This window comes from Elephantulus edwardii, unplaced genomic scaffold, assembly GCF_000299155.1.
Source record: "Elephantulus edwardii isolate Elephantulus edwardi_28Jun2011 unplaced genomic scaffold, EleEdw1.0 scaffold00052, whole genome shotgun sequence".
Lineage (NCBI taxonomy): Eukaryota > Metazoa > Chordata > Mammalia > Macroscelidea > Macroscelididae > Elephantulus > Elephantulus edwardii.
In genome coordinates this window covers 17,970,156-17,988,208 of record NW_006399802.1, presented here as the reverse complement: position 1 = coordinate 17,988,208, position 18,053 = coordinate 17,970,156, and the positions used below count along the sequence as shown (strand labels likewise).

At 38.2% G+C, this 18,053-nt stretch overlaps 1 protein-coding gene across 2 annotated transcripts in view; it reads left to right on the top strand.

Moving 5' to 3' along the window:
• The window catches only part of LPAR1 (lysophosphatidic acid receptor 1), a 169,378-nt gene that overhangs the window by 104,758 nt on the left and 46,567 nt on the right, over positions 1–18,053 (top strand). For both annotated transcript variants that reach the window (XM_006886936.1, XM_006886937.1), the window contains exon 2: positions 4,907–5,654. In XM_006886936.1, the coding sequence (XP_006886998.1) occupies positions 4,907–5,654 (748 nt within the window). The remainder of the gene's footprint in view (positions 1–4,906; positions 5,655–18,053) is intronic.

The window sequence follows — 18,053 nt, the reverse complement described above, 5'->3', positions numbered from 1 at the left end:
TTGTAGTATTTTGCTTTGTCATTCCGAGCAGCCTTTTGGAATCTTCTGTTCAGCTCTTTAGTATCTTGAATTCTTCCTTGTGCTTACCTGAGTAATTAAATATTGATGGTCTTCTGCACCCCATTTAGAAACTTTTGATAGCATAGTCTGTGGGAAGATGTATTAGTAATCTAAAAGTAAGCCGTTCAAACCCACCTGATGTTCAAAGGGGGAAATGGGTGCTCTCCTTTTGTGTAGTTTACAGTCTCTGAGTTGGCTCCAACTTGTTATCAATGAGTTGTTGAGGTTTACTACTCCATTCAGTGAAAGAGTACAAGACCCTCATGAGATAGATTGACATAGTTACTGCAACAGGGGGCTTGAACTTGGAAGAGGTCATGAGGATGGCACAGGACAGAGCAAGGTTTCTGTCCATAGCATCACTGTGAGTCATAGACAAGTTGATGACACCTAATCACAATACACTCTTCTTTCTTACCTTTTGTTTCTAGATGTGCTTGGTTTGTCATGGTTTTAGTCAGGTCCTAGTATAACTAGATTTTCCCCCTCCCATAATTTTTTCCTCTCCTATCCTTCTTGTCATCTCTGATTCTCTTGTCTTATTGTTGGATACATTTCTAATGTGTATCTTCTCTAGGCAGTTCAGTTATCGGAAATGTTCCGCACCCATCACTGTTTGAAAATGGCTATCATGCTTGCAAGGGTCAAGGGACAGCACAGGAGAGGAAGACATCGGATGAGGTGGATTGACAAAATGTCTGTGTCAGTGGGGTCAGATGTGTCTGAGTTGGTGAGGTTGGCTCAAAATAGGGTAAGTCATAGGGTCACTATGAGATGTAGTTAACTCAATGGCATGTAACAACAATATTCCGAAGTTATGGAGTTCTGGTGTTGCAGTATACTGTGATGATCAGAAAGTTTTCTGTCTAAATCTCCCAGTCACTACAGATTTACAACCTTGGAAAACTAATGGGGGAATCACCATGAGTCAGAATTAATTAGATGATAATGGGGGTTGGTTTTTATTCTTCACTTACTGATTAATTATCTAAAATTTCACATTCACAACAGTAATATGTATTATCACAACAAAATATCTATTATCAGACTCTTTTGCTCATTAAAGACCAACTAACCAACAGACCCTCCTAGTGTACATTTTGCCCAATGCATGAACACTATCTCCCAGAGTGTGTTACCCTAGTCTGGAGCTTGTGTGGCACTGGCTGTGCTCTGGCCCTTTCCTGCTCATACCTCCTCTTCTCTAGTCCTGCTTCCTTCTTGGCCTGCTCCACTACTTTGTCCCGCTCAGTATGTGCTGTCACCAGTTAGCACACCCTCAGAGTTTTGTGCAGGTGGCCCATGCTCCCTTCTGTGGAACTTCCCCTGTTCAAGGCCACAGCATTGCGCTCTACTGCTTCCCCCATGGAACCCACCATGGAGTCTGAGCTGGGATGCTGGGTGGCTGAGGATGCCCAGCTAGTAGCCCACAGCATGAATTTGAATTTCAGCAAGGGGTACAAGGGTGAACCCATACCCACTTCCAGTACAAAGAGGTCATGGCCATCTAACTTGGAGGGAGAGGGCATGGGAGGAGGAGTTTGTGCAAGGAAATCATGAATATTTATTATAATGAGGATTTCACATACGATCTGGTTTTAGTACCTATGTCAATAAATGAGGAGTGGCTATACATAATTTAATTGTGCTGCTGTTTTTTTAAATGCAAAAACATTTCCAACGTTTTGATAAATAGAGAACTGCATCCCAAAGAGATCCTCCGTTGAATCCCTAGAGACTATAAATATGCCACCTTACATGGCGAAAGAGACTTTGCAGATGTGACTAAATTAGGGAACTAAGACAAGAAGATTATCCTAGTTTATCCAGATGGGCTCAGTGTCTTCTAAGACTTTTAAATGTGGAACATGGAGGCAGGAGTCAGTGTCAGAGTAATTTGATATGAGAAGGGCTTGACTGGCCTTTGCTGGCTTTGACAATAAAAGAGGCTGTGAGCCAAAGATTGTGGGAAGCTTCTGTAAGACAAGAAATTGGATTCAGTTAGAGCCTTAGGAAAGGAGCACAGTCCTGACAACTTTATGATTTTGGCTCAGGAGGATTCATATTGGATTTAGGACTTCCAAGACTGTAAGGTAATACATTTGTGTTATAAATCAATAAATTGGTGACAATTTGTTAGAGCAGCAATTGGAAATTAATATAATCTCCATGTAGTTTGCTTTTGCATTTCTCTTTTGTGTTTTCATTTTTGTTTTGGCTTACTCAGTTTTAAATGCTACCATCGACTCATAGTGATCCGACTCATAATTAATCTCTCGTAGACTTCCAAGAACATTAAAAAATGTAACCACAATATTTCTGTATTTTGGGTTTTATTTCTCCCTCATCTCTTTTTTTCCCCCCTTTCTTTCTTTTCCCCTTATTGTGTACTGTCGAGTTAGATCCGACTGGCACAGGAGGAGATTGCCCTTCCTTCTCCAGTGGAGCATCTGGTCGACTCGAACCATGTGCCTTTGGCTTTGCAGCACAGCTTCTTGCCACTAGGCCACCAGAGCTCTTTCTCCTTTTTATTAATAAATTTGTTTAAGAAAGATGCACTTTTCTGTTCATTTTCAGAGTGATCGCAACAGAGATTACCTTTTTCCTTATGGTCTTTGGTAATTTTTTCCTGTTTGCTAATCATTACAACAATGCTTGTCTTACTGACTTATAATTTAAGAGTAGTTGGATTGGATTCTCTCAGTGTTTCAGTTTCTACCTAGGTCTTTGGCATCTTGAAGAAGTTGAAAACAAAAGCAACAACATAAAACCTCATCGTTACTGCCCTTATGAATGCTTTTGTTGGTTCTGACAAATTTTCTTCCACTTGTTTTATTTCAGAGCTTGTTTTCTGCAGATACTAGATGAAGACTTTTAATTCCTCTTTCAGTTTTGCTCTGTTCTACTAAATCTATTTAAGATTCCCCTTTTTCTTATATATGTGATACCCTTTCTGTTTTTAAGGAGGAGAAAAGGAGAGAAGAGATATTGATTAGGAGAGTAGAGAGAGAAATATAGTAGAGGAAATAAAGGAATTTTTAGAACACAATTCTTGAAATTGTTGAGGAATAGAATTCAGAACATTTAGATGGAATAAGACACACTTCTTCCATTGCAGCAGAAGAGAAGGTAAGAGTAGGTTGTTAAACAGGTAATTTTGTCTTTTTGGTGGGAGAAAAGCAAGAAAGCGTCAATCTAAATGATTCTCTTTTCCTTTTAGCAACTGCTAATGGAAGAATTAAGATGAAATAAAAAAAATTTAGTAGTACATATTAAATAACAACTACAGAGAATATATAAAATATTGAATAAAGTAAATAAGTAAAGAAAATAAAGAAGGGGACTCCAGTGGCCACGTGGTAAGGAGCTACACTGAAGTTTGACCCCATGAGCTGCTCCATAAGAGAAGGAAGGACAGTCTCCTCCCATGATTTTCTGCCTCTGAAAATCTGCTGGAGGGTCAGCTGTGAGTCGATTCTCACTCAAAGATACATAACAGCAGAAATGAGACCAAGAAACTGAGAGGCAAAATGGTTAAATTGTTCAGAGTAATGACAATATTTGGGTTGGAATGGAAGCTGAGGTCTCAGAGTCCAATGAATAGGGCATATCAGGAAGATCGATACAATACAAAGATACATAAAGCATAGTCTCACTTCTTCCCCTAGAAAGACTAGTAGACAGAGAAATAATTCTACAACATAGTAAATGTAATGATATAAGTAGCAACTAAAAGACATGAAAGTCCATCTTCCTAGATTCTAGCTATCTGGATGAGTCCAAAGACTAGCCACCCAGTAAGAATTTCATATGGTTTGGGAATTTTCTGTGTTTGAATAACATTTGTACATGTCCTGTGACTATTTAGCATATAGAATATTTGAGAAAAATAGTCATAGTTTCAGAATAATTTGACAATAATTTACTTGACACAAATAGTAAATATATTCTAACTATTGAAAAATTAGTGAACATATTATAAATCAGTATTTATTATTCGATATATTAAAATATATACCTCATGTAATAAAAATAAATTTTACTTCTTGTGGAATTATCCAAGTGTCAACTATTCTTTGGAGGTTACATTATTTAACACATGTCTTATGCCTTCCCCAAAGACAAAAATATCTTCAAACACCATTGATTTATTCCTTCCCCAAAGAAAAAATGTCTTCAAATACCATTGATTGGTTGATGAATGCTATTCTGGGTATAGACTTATGGGAGTAGACAGCACTGACCACAGGAATGTTGAGGAGTAAATGCTGGCTTTTGACAAAAATCTTCTGGTGCATGGTAACTCCTTTGTAATGTTAGGATTGATGGTTATTGTGGGGATCTGTATTAAAAAATATGTATCACAGATTGAACATACTAAGTGAGAATAGAAATGTAGAATAATAGGACAATAATACCCTCTCTATAAACCAACTATGTTTATGATCTTCTAAATAACAGGTCAAAATAGATTTCAACTTGGTAAATATTCCAATTTCAGTGTTCTGCAAAATTTTGGTCTGTCTCATGTATTTTAAGTAACACTTCTGGGTCGTGTGGGTTTTCCAGTAGACTTCAATGAAGTGCAACCACCAAGCAAAGACCTTGTCATTTATTTAATTCTTGCTGTCTTTAATCTTGACAACAGTAAGCCTATGAGAAAACTAAAGCTCCAACGTAATCATAGAATGATATGTAGGATCAAGTACTCAAATTCTTTGCTTTCATTTTCTGCTGAATTCACTACAGCCATATGTCCAAATTCAGATCTGTGGTTCCTTTTAGGTTTATTGGCATCTTTGTTTTTTTCTTTATTTTCATTCTTTCCCCTCCTTTCTCTTTTTAGTTCACAGCCATGAATGAGCCACAATGCTTCTACAATGAATCTATTGCCTTCTTTTATAACCGGAGTGGAAAGTATCTCGCCACAGAGTGGAACACAGTCAGCAAGCTGGTGATGGGACTTGGAATTACTGTTTGTATCTTCATCATGTTGGCTAACCTCCTGGTCATGGTGGCAATCTACGTCAATCGCCGCTTCCATTTTCCTATTTATTACTTAATGGCTAATCTGGCTGCTGCAGACTTCTTTGCTGGGTTGGCCTACTTCTATCTAATGTTCAACACGGGACCCAATACTCGGAGACTGACTGTTAGCACGTGGCTCCTTCGCCAGGGCCTTATTGATACCAGCCTGACGGCGTCAGTGGCCAACCTGCTGGCTATAGCAATTGAGAGGCACATTACTGTTTTCCGCATGCAGCTCCACACACGGATGAGCAACCGGAGGGTGGTGGTAGTCATTGTGGTCATTTGGACTATGGCCATTGTTATGGGTGCTATCCCCAGCGTGGGCTGGAACTGTATCTGTGATATTGGACATTGTTCCAACATGGCACCACTTTACAGCGACTCTTACTTAGTCTTCTGGGCCATTTTCAATCTGGTGACCTTTGTGGTAATGGTGGTTTTATATGCTCATATCTTTGGCTATGTTCGCCAGAGGACTATGAGAATGTCTAGGCACAGTTCTGGACCCCGGAGGAATCGGGACACCATGATGAGTCTACTGAAGACAGTGGTCATTGTGCTTGGTGAGTATTATATTAGCACTTACTTTTTAAAAAACAAAACACTAACTTACTTTATTGGTTCCCAATATCTTACTCTAAACTGCAGCAGTTGATAATTGTGGAAAAGAACAATATTACTACCATGTATATGTAACAGAAATACAAAAGGATGGAATATTTTAATACAAGGATTTGTGAAGAATAGCAATATCTCAGTGTTTCTATAGTTGCAGAGTTAGCTACAGGGCTTTGTGTCTTAATGATGATGTAAAATTGAGTGATGTAAAAATGATAATGTCATTGCAGGGTTTAGTTGTGTGATTTTGAATATTCCATTCTACTCAATCAAATAGATAAAGCCTTTACAAATTTTCTTTACCAAGTTGTTGCACTGTTTACCTTGTCTCTGTATTATAGATAAAAGATACTTTTACATAATATGTTCCATGCATACATTCTTTTATTAATTTATTTCTAAGTAAGTTGTTTTTAAAGTTCTAGAGTTCTTAGTGCATTTTTGGTAAGTATATCAAAGTTTTACAGGTTTAATTCACACAATATTGGAGCTAGTAGGATTCTGTGACAGCCACTTCAGTGAAAGTAGGTTTCTCCCATCATTTTCCTACATGTGGTGGTGGTGGTTTTGTTAGTGTTAGGTTAGGAAGTTCATTCATATTGTAAAGTGAAGAGCAAGATATTTTCCCCCTTCATCTAAACTTAAATTTATCTTTTCCTTTTAATAAATGTTATTTTACTTGGATGAACATTCCATGATAGTGTGCAATAAGAGTATATTTTTATTTTTATTTATTTGTTTAATAAACAGTTAATGAACACATAAGGATTCCAAGTGCTGTGCTGGTCCCTGGAGAGAGAAACCATTGATGAAACAGACTCAGGACCTTTCCCTTGGCACTTGAAAGTGGAGTTCTTATCTTAAATGTTCACCCAGTGTAATTGTTTAGTTACTCTATTGAATTATGTGTTCTCCATTGACTATATTCAAGTTAATATTTGACTATATTTTTAATATCTTATTTCATCTTTTACCATGGACATTCAGCCCAGAAGTAAAAATATCTATTATTAAATTTGATAAAAAAAACACATACATGGTATACTAAGTTATGTTCAATTCACATCATTGACAAGATGTTTAATCTAATTGGTCATTCTGGCTTTTATTGATAATTAAATACCCAAGGAAACCAGTTTTGTATTTCTAGTAAATTTCCTTAGATGGGATAGGACAATCTCACTTCTAGATGTGATCAGGCACACGATGGAGGTATTATCTAGCCTGTCAGTGACAAGCAGGGCTCTTGTGAGGTCCCTGACTCGAAGTGCTGCTCCTCACTCACACAGATTCACTAGAGGATCAGAATACCAAGAAATAGTCTCTAACTAATTTGAGGATGGTCCTAGGTCAGGCAAGGCTTCAGTCTTTTGTACATGGTTGACAGGAGTCAACTTGACAGTAGCTAACAAGAAAACAAATAAAAGTAAGTTATTTTAGTGATGATCTGAATGTTGACACTTTCTATATGAATGTGTTTTTTTATAAAGTTGTTTCAGTCACTCATAAATGTAATTTTATAACATTAATTATAACTATATTATGCTATTATTTATAACATCCTATCCTCAAGAGTGTGCTTTTTTTAAAAAAAATTCATCATGTATGGCTTGTAAGTCATAGCAGTTACTGACTACTGACTTAGACTATGAACCTATAAGTTCCTTTTTTATTTTTCATTTTTGCCTTTGAATAATAAATACGTAGCACACTCTTACTTTGCAATGTTCTTCATGATTCATATAAGATTAACTTTTGTACCTCATTGAGTTGTTTGAAGACTAAATTAAGTAATTCTGAGGTCTGTGCACCAACAGTTTATACAGTTGCCTTAAACACCTTCCCACTCACATCAACCCCAAACTAAAAAATAAAGGAAATATGTGCCCTCTGAGATTTAAGCTACAAAGATTAAATCTGATTAAGTACTTCTGGAATAAATAACATTATTTCTTTAGATGTGTGTTGAAAGACGTTTAAGAACATGGCAAACTCCAGTCAGCATGATCAGTGAAGAAATTGGTCCAGTAACATGGAAATATGATTATAACAGAAATTAAATAAAGCAAGCTCTGGAGGATACAATGGTTGACACGCTTGGCTGCTCAAAGTTTAGAGTTTTGAGTCCAACTCAGAGGGACTTTGGAAGAGTTTAGGTAATCTGCTTCTAAAATGTCAGTCGTTGAAACCCTATGGAACACATTTTAGCCTTTTTGAAAGAGGCAATGAGAATTGGAGTATAGGCAGGTTTGGAAAGTAAAGAGAAGGAAATGTATAATCATGAACAGTCTTATGTTTGCAGGATATGGCCAGCAGGGTTGAATCAGGATGCCATCGTTCTCAGTCATGGCCTGTTAGATGCTTTTGCATTTTACATATCAGGAGGTACCACCTAAGGCCTAACAGACTCTCTTGCTTGAATTGTAACTTTCTGTCCCTATGCAGGTCTGTTACATGGAGGGGATAAATTGGTCTTGCTTGAACAAGAATTCTGGTCTGCTCAAATCTTACTCTTGCCTTGTATATTAGCTAATTGACAATGTGGGCTGTTTGGTTTTTAAAAATTTTAATTTTCAATGTATTTCATCTCTATCAGGTTGTCAGCTTTGTGAGAGCAGGCAGGGACTATTAATGATTTGCTGTCCACTTTCTCCCCATTTCCTCTCAAAATATCTGTCACAAATTAGGCACTCAATAAGTCATTGTCGATTGAATGAAAGTGATAACAAAACCAAATTTCTGCCCCTTTAAAGCTACGCACCAAACTTAAAGTGAATTCAGTAAGGTAAATGTCACTTTACTCAGCCATGTGCCAGCCAGCAAACCATGCTTATATTCCTAACCCGTTCCATGCTTTCCCATCAAACCACATCAGCTTATAAATGACTAGCCGCAATGAGTGTACAATAAATGTTCATTTTAATTTTACTTATTTTGGGAATGATTATGGTTTGATTAACTGTGTGTGAAATTTTCAGTTTCCATTTGCATCACCTCAAAATGACCTCTGGGATTCAGACTTGTTCAGAGAAGGGTTTGTTGGTTAACAAGCCCAAATCCCTCAGAGCCAGTTTAAAAATGAGGGCATCTTTGACAATGATGAGAGCTATATGAGTAGCAGTTTTTAAGTAAGTACGAAAGTGAGAATCTTAATATTTGTTTTTATTTTTGAACAGTTAAGCTGTTTTGAATCATGTGCTTGCATTATGCTGAGTACCTTAGAAGTGACTATTAGTAAATAAAAACTCTGTGGTGAGCTCTGGTGGCCTACTGGGTAAGGAATTGTGCTGCCAACTCTAAGGCAAGCAATTCAAATCCATCTGCTTCTCTTAGGAATAATGATGGACAGTCTCCTCCTGTGTGATTTATAGCCTCTGAAAACTCCCTGGAGGGTCAAGTATCATTATACATTTGTAATTCCCATTTTATAGAGGTAAAACCTAGGGGCAGAGATGAGATAACTAGCCCAAGGTCACACGGCTAATAAGTAGGAGATATGATTCAAACTCTTGGTTCCTAAGGCCTACCTTTTCACCTCACGCTAAGCTGCTTTTCTGTAATAAAACATTTCTAGCAACAAGTGGTGTTATATTTTGTTATAATGTTTGAACAGCACTGTACAATTAAATCATGTATTAAAACGTGTGATCCCATTTGTTTCTGTTGCTATTGCCTAGCACTGCCTACACTTTAATTCCATGGTCAAAAGGAGAACATTCCTTTCCTCTCTTGAGTTCTGATGATGACGCTGTGATTCTCATTTCGTTTCCCCTTTTCCTCTGTTTGGTGCTGAGAGCACCAGTAATGAGCTGCCTCTGATGGAGGGATTGTTTTGTTCAAGGTGTAGTTAACTTGAGGATTCATTGCCTCAGCATGAGGTCACGTTCTCCTTTCCCAGGCTTGGAATCTCCTTACTTGACTTTTTACCAAGAGCTTGTTCCACAGTTAAATCAGAATGGCAGTCAAGAGTTCTTCCTTATTTGACCATAGACTGTCTTAAGTTGTAAGCACATTTCTTGACTATTCTGTTCTTAGTGATGTAGGGGGGTAATTAATAAAGAAGGAAATTAAGCTTTGGATTGGAAAGTAATGGATGATGGGTTTGTATTTGCACCCTGAAAGGGAGAAATTTACTACCATTGAATCTATTCTAACTTCGAGGGACATGAAGCAGAACAAATCCAGGTGGTACTAGTCTCTTAGGAGAAGAGGAAGAGACACTGTTCTTTCTGGTTTAATCTAAACTGGCTGGAAATTATCATCAATGTTAATCTAAATTATCCTTTATTATCTCTGCCTTTGGTCTGTATTCAGTATTATACCTCAAGCACTATTTCTGACCTTCTACTAATTTTTTTTACTTAAATTCTACTTAAATTTTTTACTTTAATTCTACTTAAATTTTTCCACTCTACATTGAAGGAGCCAAGTTGTCTTTCTAAGTGATAGAACTGGAATTCAGCAATAGAACTGTTGTAGGTGATGCCCATTGAACACAAACTCTGGACTCACACTGTATAGAACTATCCATACTTCTGTTACTGGAGGTGATAGTAGTCATGGTTGTATCTTCAGGTCCAATCAAGAAATTCTCCCTTCTCTCTGGCAGACAGGTTTAAAGTCACTATTTCTCCCCCCTCCATATTAATATAGTTTGAAGATTATGGTGGTTGTTGCATGCTGTTGAGTTGGAACTGGCCCATAGATGACGCTCCAGAGGCTTTTCAGAGGCAATAACTTGCATATGAAGAGGTTACCCACTCTTCTGTCTCGGAGTAGCTGGTGAATCCAAACCATGTGCCTTTGGGATTGCAGCACAGCTTCTTACCGCTAGGCTACCAGAGCTCCTCTAGACTGAAGATTAGTGGCCAATAATAATGTTAACAACTCTGTGAACTTTAAAAAATTTGAATTAATAATTATATTGGTGAGTGTTAAGGTGTACAGAGCAAAGAAAAGTAAAATCTGTTCTCTACAGAACTTATGGTTGAGTAGAATAAATTTAAGAAAAATCTGTAAACTATTTGATTCCATACTTTGCTGTAGGCAAAGTGATCCTCAGTGGAGGGGACAGAGGGCCTCTCAGCACAGGCAATTTTGAGCTGAGTCTTGAGGACTGTGTAGAAGCTCACGATCCTATGTGATGAGGGTGGAGAAGGCAAAGAATAACATAGTGATGGTTGTCACTTTTGAGAAATGAGAAGCAGTCAGGCAGGAGCAATGAGCACATAGTGGGTCTACCAGATGGAACATTGACCAGAGGTCAGTGCCTTCATGATATGCTAAAGAGTTTGAATTTGCGTTGAGACAGATACTGAGGAATATTCCAAGATAAAGCACATCAATTACTTATAGTAAGGCAACCATATGATGGGCACCAAGTAAGTGGGATGGCTGGGGCAACAAGTACAGACAAAAACTGCTTTGAGCAACCAGAATGCATGGTCATCTTACCACTAGGCTTTACTTTTTTTCTGTTTGTGACCCTTGTTTCTATTCTTCTTAAATTCTCTTCTCATGGGTTTGTTTTTTGTTTTGGGGGATTGTTTGGTGTTTGGTTTTTTTAAATCCAGAGCGTGGTGTTTGATTCTTCTGTGTCCAAAAGAAATGTTTTTCCATCTTAAATTATAAGTCTGTATCCAGATTTAGAATTGTAGAGCACAGAAGGTCCTTAAACCCCCCCCCCCCACACACACACACCATCCAACTCCCTCATCTTTCATGTGAAGAGACTAAAGCCAAGCCCCCAAATGAGATATTTAGGTGTGTTAGATGACAGCCAGGACCCAGGTTTCCTGATTCACAGTGAGGTGTTCATTGACTGCGTATGTCTCCTCCTCACCGTGTTCCATCCTCACTGCCTGACACGTTGGTCCTTTTGAACATCAACGTGTATTTATGTGGCTGGCCAGGATTAGGTGTAAACATTGTGGCTATCAAGGTAACTGGCTCCCACAGAAAGATTCCCTTTGAGTTTGACCTCATAACAACCCATCCTCATTCTGTAATGAAGCTTTGATGAGAGCTATTTGAAATGGAATTGATTGCCCATTGTGTAGCTTTTACTCAGATTAGCATCTTGTTAACATTTCTTAGTAAGAAGATCGCATTACTGTTCTTCATTCAGCCTTTCTTTTTAGGTTTGTGTTCTGCTGCCCACACATGGGCATGTATGCTGGCATGTATATGTGTGCCTTTTCTCACCAAGTATTGAGGCAGGTTACCTGTGAGATATACTCTTAATTCTGCTGTTAGCTAGCTGGGTGATTCTGAACAAGTCACTTTGTCAGTGTTGTCTTCTGTAGGATGAAATTGGCCAATTTGATTTCTGACATTATTTAGAATATTATAGCCCATTAACAGAATTATATTAACTACTGTTAATCAACTATGCAGGATTTTTTTTTCCTTTTAGTGGAAAACATAGAAATAGTGTTTAAGGCAAAACAAGAGAGTGATTTTTCTTGGTATAAATGGCGACTCAGCTTCTTTAATAATGAGCTTTCAGTGTGCTGTCCACCATTAAAGATAGGAGCACTACATTTATAGAAGGTCATTTCAAAGAACTGAGTTTTAGGACTTTGCTTTTCTGTGGAGAGCTGTGTGACAGTAAGAGAAGGCTTCCTGGTTGTTCCTGTTGCTCAGGGAAAGAAAGTGGACACAGGAGCCTTTTATTCCCTGGCCACGGATGACCAGCTGCACATCCTGTTGCTCTGAAGAGGGACCAAAGCCACCCCAAGTCTTCTGTGGGCCCGGTGGCATCCCTGTGAAAGCTTCTGTGAGGTAGAACCTGAGAGAATATTCATGAGAGCTCTGATTGTTTGGCTAGCCACTAGGTTGGCTTGGCACTCGGGACGGTGGTCAGGACCAGGCACCCTGCAGAAGGCCCACAGCGCTGCTCAGACCCAAATCCTGGGTCTACGTCAAAAGAGAAAACAGCAAGCAAACACCAGCTCTTTATACCCCTTTGTTGCCCATCTCCATTCAAATATTTTTAGTCAGAAGAAATTTTAAAACAGAAAAAAAAATAAAATAAAAAGGAAGAAACCCAGAATACCGCATTAGCCTAACAGAGTACCTTTTGAAGTGAGGACAGAGCAGTCTGAACATGAGGCTCTTTTTTTATTTTTAGGTTAGTTTAGTATTATTGAGACCTTGTCTGGCTGAGACGCCTGTCAACGCAAATATATGATGCTAGTCATTGAGAGTGAGTGATGCAAAGATGCCTTTAATGGAGCCTGGTGACCACAGCTGTCCCAGGATAGAGAATTTGGATTTGGAGTAAAATAGGCCTGAGCCTTAAAGTTAAAATCCCAGCCCTTTACTAAGTCCATACTCTTTACTCTGCTGAGCACCAGTCACACACACACACACACTCACACACACACACACACCCATCCCATATATAGCAGTGTACTTACAGTAGTGGATTTGGTGGCTGAGGTGATGTTTCAATTCCATAAAATTTATACATTATAATTTACTTGTGCTGCCCAGCAGCAATTAGTGCTTAATAAAAGACTTTATAGTGCATCATACAAAGCCTTTGTTTTTTTAAATTTTAATTGTGATTTTGATGAAAGTTTACAGAAAAATTGAATTTTCATTCATTCATTGTTACACATTTTGCTCCTTCCCCCTCCTGGGTTCACTTTATTTTTTTTTAATAGTCATTCATTGTTGCACAATTTCCACCCTCCCTGTCTTCTCCTCTCCCTCCCCCAGTTCTCTTTGCAAGAAAACGATCTAGGATAAGAGGTATATTGCAAAGCCTTTGTTTTTCTAAAGATACATCCTTACTGCAACTTTGCTTACACCTTACTTGTCATGGCTTGGGCTATATTTGAAAAGTCCTATTAGAGCTTCAAGGGATGGTGGGTTTGATCTGGTAGTTGTCTAGAGATGACTGAATGTTGTTGAAACGTCTAGTGAATTTTGGGGTAAAACAATTCTCTCTGCCAATATCTTAATAGATATTCAGGACATCAGCTCCATTGAATGGATCTGAGGGCATGCCTAATAGATAAGCTAGATAGCTTAAGGCAATGTTCTTTCTCCTTTTACTTATTTCCTCTCTCTTTTGAGCAGAGAAGGACCATTGTTGTTGTTAGTTGCCATGAAGATGAGTACAATTCATAGTACCCTATGAACAACAGACCTGAATCTTTTCCTAGCTGTACCATCCTCATCTGTCATACATTCGAGCCTATTACTATAGTCACCACATCGGTACACATTTTTGGGGCTCTTCCTCTCTTTTGTCAACCCTCCACCTTTCCAAACATGGTATCCCTTTCCAGAAAAAGACCTCTGTTAATAACATGCCCAACTATGGGAGCTGAAGCCTGAATTGTACTTTAATCAAGACTTTTTTTTTCCATTTTAGCAGTACATGGGATACTCAGTGTTCTTCAACATTACAGTTCAAAGACATCCATTCTTCTTCTGTCATCCTTATTCATTGTCCAGATCTCAGATGCATAGCAAGTGATTGAAAAGACCATGGTCTGAATCAGGCGCACCTTAGTCTTCACACTAACACCATTTCTATTTTGTATTTTGGAGAGTTCACTGACAGTGGTCTTGCCCAAAGCAATGAATCTCTTTATCTCCTGACTGCTGGTACCAAGGATGTTGACTCTGGATCCAAGTAAAATGAAATCATGGACAGTTTCAATCCTATCTCCATCTATCAAGGATTATACAGCCTTCAATATGCATTTGTTTTCTTGATGTTGAGATGTAATCCATTTTGAAGGCTGTAGTCTTTGATTTTCTGCAGCAACTGTTTCAGATCCTTCTCACTTTCAGCAAACAAGATTGTGTTATCTGCATAACACAATTTGTTGATGAGTCTTCCCCCTATCCTGATGCCATACTCTTCTTCATAGAATACAGTTTCACAAATTATTTGCTCAGCATATAGATTGAATAGTTATAGAGAAAGGATACAAGTCTGACATATACCCTACCCAATTTTAAGCCGTGCAGTGTTTTCATGTTCCATTTGGACAAAAACTTCTTAGTCTAGAAAGAGATTTTATGTGAGCACAATTAAGGGTTCTGGGATTCCAAGTCTTCTCAATGTTAGCCATAATTTATTTTGATTTATATAGTCAAATGCCTTTGCATATCCAGTAAAGCACAGGTAGACATTCTTCTGGTATTCTCTGCTTTCAGCCAAGATCCATCTGGCTTCAGCCATGACATCTCTGGCCTCAGGGCCTCTTCTAAACTCAGCTTGAACTTCTAGCAGTTCCCTGCCAATGTGCTGTTCCTTCCATTTTAGGCTGATCTTTAGCACTATTTTGCTTGCTTGTGACATTAATGACATTGTTGGATAATTTCCACCTTCTTTTGGATCACCTTTCTTGCGAATGGGGACAAATATGGATCTCTTCCAGCCCATCAGTCAGGCAGCTGTTCTACTAATCGCCAGGCATAGATGATTGAGTGCATCCAAAGTTGCATCTGTTAGCTGAAACATATCAACTGACATCTCAACTATTCCTGAGACTGTGTTTTTTTTTTGCCAGTGTCTTCAAAGCTGCTTTAATGTCTTCTTTTGTTGCCATTGACTTTGTTCAGATGGTACTTGAACTGAAGTGAGGCAAATGGATAACATCATGAAATCTGTTTTTGCTCTTCTCCTGCCAGTACCATTTTAACAGGATGGATGCCTGAGAATCCTTGTCTGAACTTCACCATCTCTTACAAGGGAAAAAGAACTTTGTTGCAAGTTCTCACTTCTACTTCATAAATCTTTTTGGAGAGCTGTAGAAATGTTTCATGATTGTTGAACTTTTTGTTATATTCTAATACCTAGAACAGGGTCTGGCACTTAGTAAAGTATTATTATTTGTTGCATGATTAAGTGCATTTTACTTCTCATTCTAGATTGGATGTTTAACAGGTTGTCTGGTAACATAGAAGAATACTGGTGGTGTGGTGGCTAATGACTCATTTCTTAACCTAAAGTTTGGCAGTTCGAACAGCAGTTGGTCATTCTTCAGGAGAAAAGTGAGCCAATTTGTATCCTTAAAGACTTACAGCCTCAGAAACCCTGTGGGATAGCCCCACTGTGTGTTATAGGGTTGCTATGAGTCAGAATAAATTCTATTACAATGGATTTTGGATTTCCCCCCGCCACAGTAATGATAGAAATACATTGATATTGCCTAAAATTTAATATTATTTAATAATGATCCCCATGCAAAGGAATAAGTTTACTAGGATAAGACAGTTCCTAATCCTGCCTGTCAAGGCCACATTTTTTTTTAGATGTTCCAGTATGAACATATTAACAGTAGTTTGTCAGTAGATGTGTCAAGAATCTCTGCTAACAAGTAGGGATGCAAAGATTAACTAAAATGTGAACTCTGGGGAGCTCTGGTGGCCTGGTGTTAAGGAGTTGCAACTACAAGCCCAAAGCCACACAGTTCAAATCCACCAGATGCTCTGCCAAGGAAGGAGGGACAATCTCCTCCTGTACCAGTCAGATCTGATTTGACGGTACACTCACACAAAAATAACAATTAAAAAAGTGTGAACTCTGATCACAAATGCTCTTTTTTATAGATGACAGAAATTTTTCGTAAATATACTAAGGTAAATAAAACATGCAAAGTGCTATGTCAGAACTGACCCATAATGACCCTCCAGCAAGTTTTCAGAGGCAGGACGTTTCATAGGAGGAAATTGTTTATCCTTCTTCTGAGGAGCAACTAGTGGGTTACTACTGCATACTTTGTGTTAACATATAATTCCTTACCAGTAAGCCACCAGAACTCCCTTAAGTGCTATGAGTGTGCTATATTCTCACTGGGCAATGCCAAGAAAGACTTCACGATGAAAATTATATACAAATTATTTCTTAGATGACAGAGTCTGTCAGTTTCGTAGATATATGAATCTGCCAATTGAACTCAAGCAGACAAATTAAATCAATTAGATAGTCTTTATCTATGAATAACCAGTAAATATTCATCTATTTTCTTTATATTGTAATTAAAGTGCCATTTTTGTCTTTTAAAATCCATGAGAATCCTGAAGGATGGAATAGAGTACTTAAAACACTTTCATTTAAGTACTAAACAAAGCAATATTGTGCTTATTCTTGTTTTATCTATAGTTTGCACTGTATATTGAACTCCTGTTGTGGAATAGACTGAAGTTTGTAGATTAACAGCATCAAATTGGTTTTGAAATAAATTATATTTAGTTACTGGCCTGTAAGAGAGAGGTAAAGTTCTTTATGTGCAGATAAGTATGAAGGGCTGTATAGTGAGTGGCATTTATTAGTATCAGGACCTGAAGTATCATTGCCAGCATAGACTGAGTCTTATGCCTGAGGTATGATGAGAACATAGTTTTCTATGCTATCTTGCAAGCTGTAAGATTGTGGGCAGGCAGATTTCAGAATGTAGTTGGTATTTGTTGTTGCTGTTAGGTGCTATCAAGTCAAGTATGAGTCATAGAGACCTTATAAACAGTGGATTTGAACTTTGTCCAATCCTACACCATCTTCACACTTCCTGACACACTAGAGCTCGTGTGGCAGTCCCCGAGTCAGTCCACCTGGTTGAGGGTCTTTATCTCCTTTACTGGAGCCCTACCTTTCCAAGAATCATGTCCCTCTTAGCAACATGCCCTAAGTATGTGAGACAAAACCTCATCATTCTTGCCTCTAAAGAGCACTCTCTCTGCACCCTCTCCAAGACATAACTGTTCATTCTCTTGGCCATCCATAGGATGTTCAGTGCTCTTCTCCAACACCACAGCTCAAAAACATCAGTTCTTCTTTTGTCAATCCTATTCATTGTCCAGCTGTCAGATGAAAAGCAAGTGATCAGAAAGACTGTGGCCTGAATCAGATGCACCTTAGTCCTCAAAGGGACATCATTATTCCTCAATAATTTGGAGAGGTCCCTAACTGCAGACTTTATCAGTGCAATGCATCTCCCTTTTTCCTGACTGCTGGTACCAAAGGTGTTAACTATGGATCCATGTAAGTTGGAGTTGTTGACAGTTTCAGTCTTTTCTCCATCCATCATGATGTTGCCTATTGGTCCAGTGGGAAGACTGTTTTCTTGACATTGAGATGCAATCCATATTAAACTAACATTTGTTGTTACAGAAATGAGACTCAAAGACTGTTCTTAATTCTGAAAATGTGTAATTCTACATCTAAGATTTTACATTTGAGACCGTAAACAATATATTTAAGTTGGTATTTGTTGTTATTGTTTGTTGTTGTGCCGTCGAGTCGTTTGCGACTCATAGCGACCCTATGCACAACAGCTCTAAACCCTGCTCTATCCTGCGCCAACCGCACTGCCTCTGAC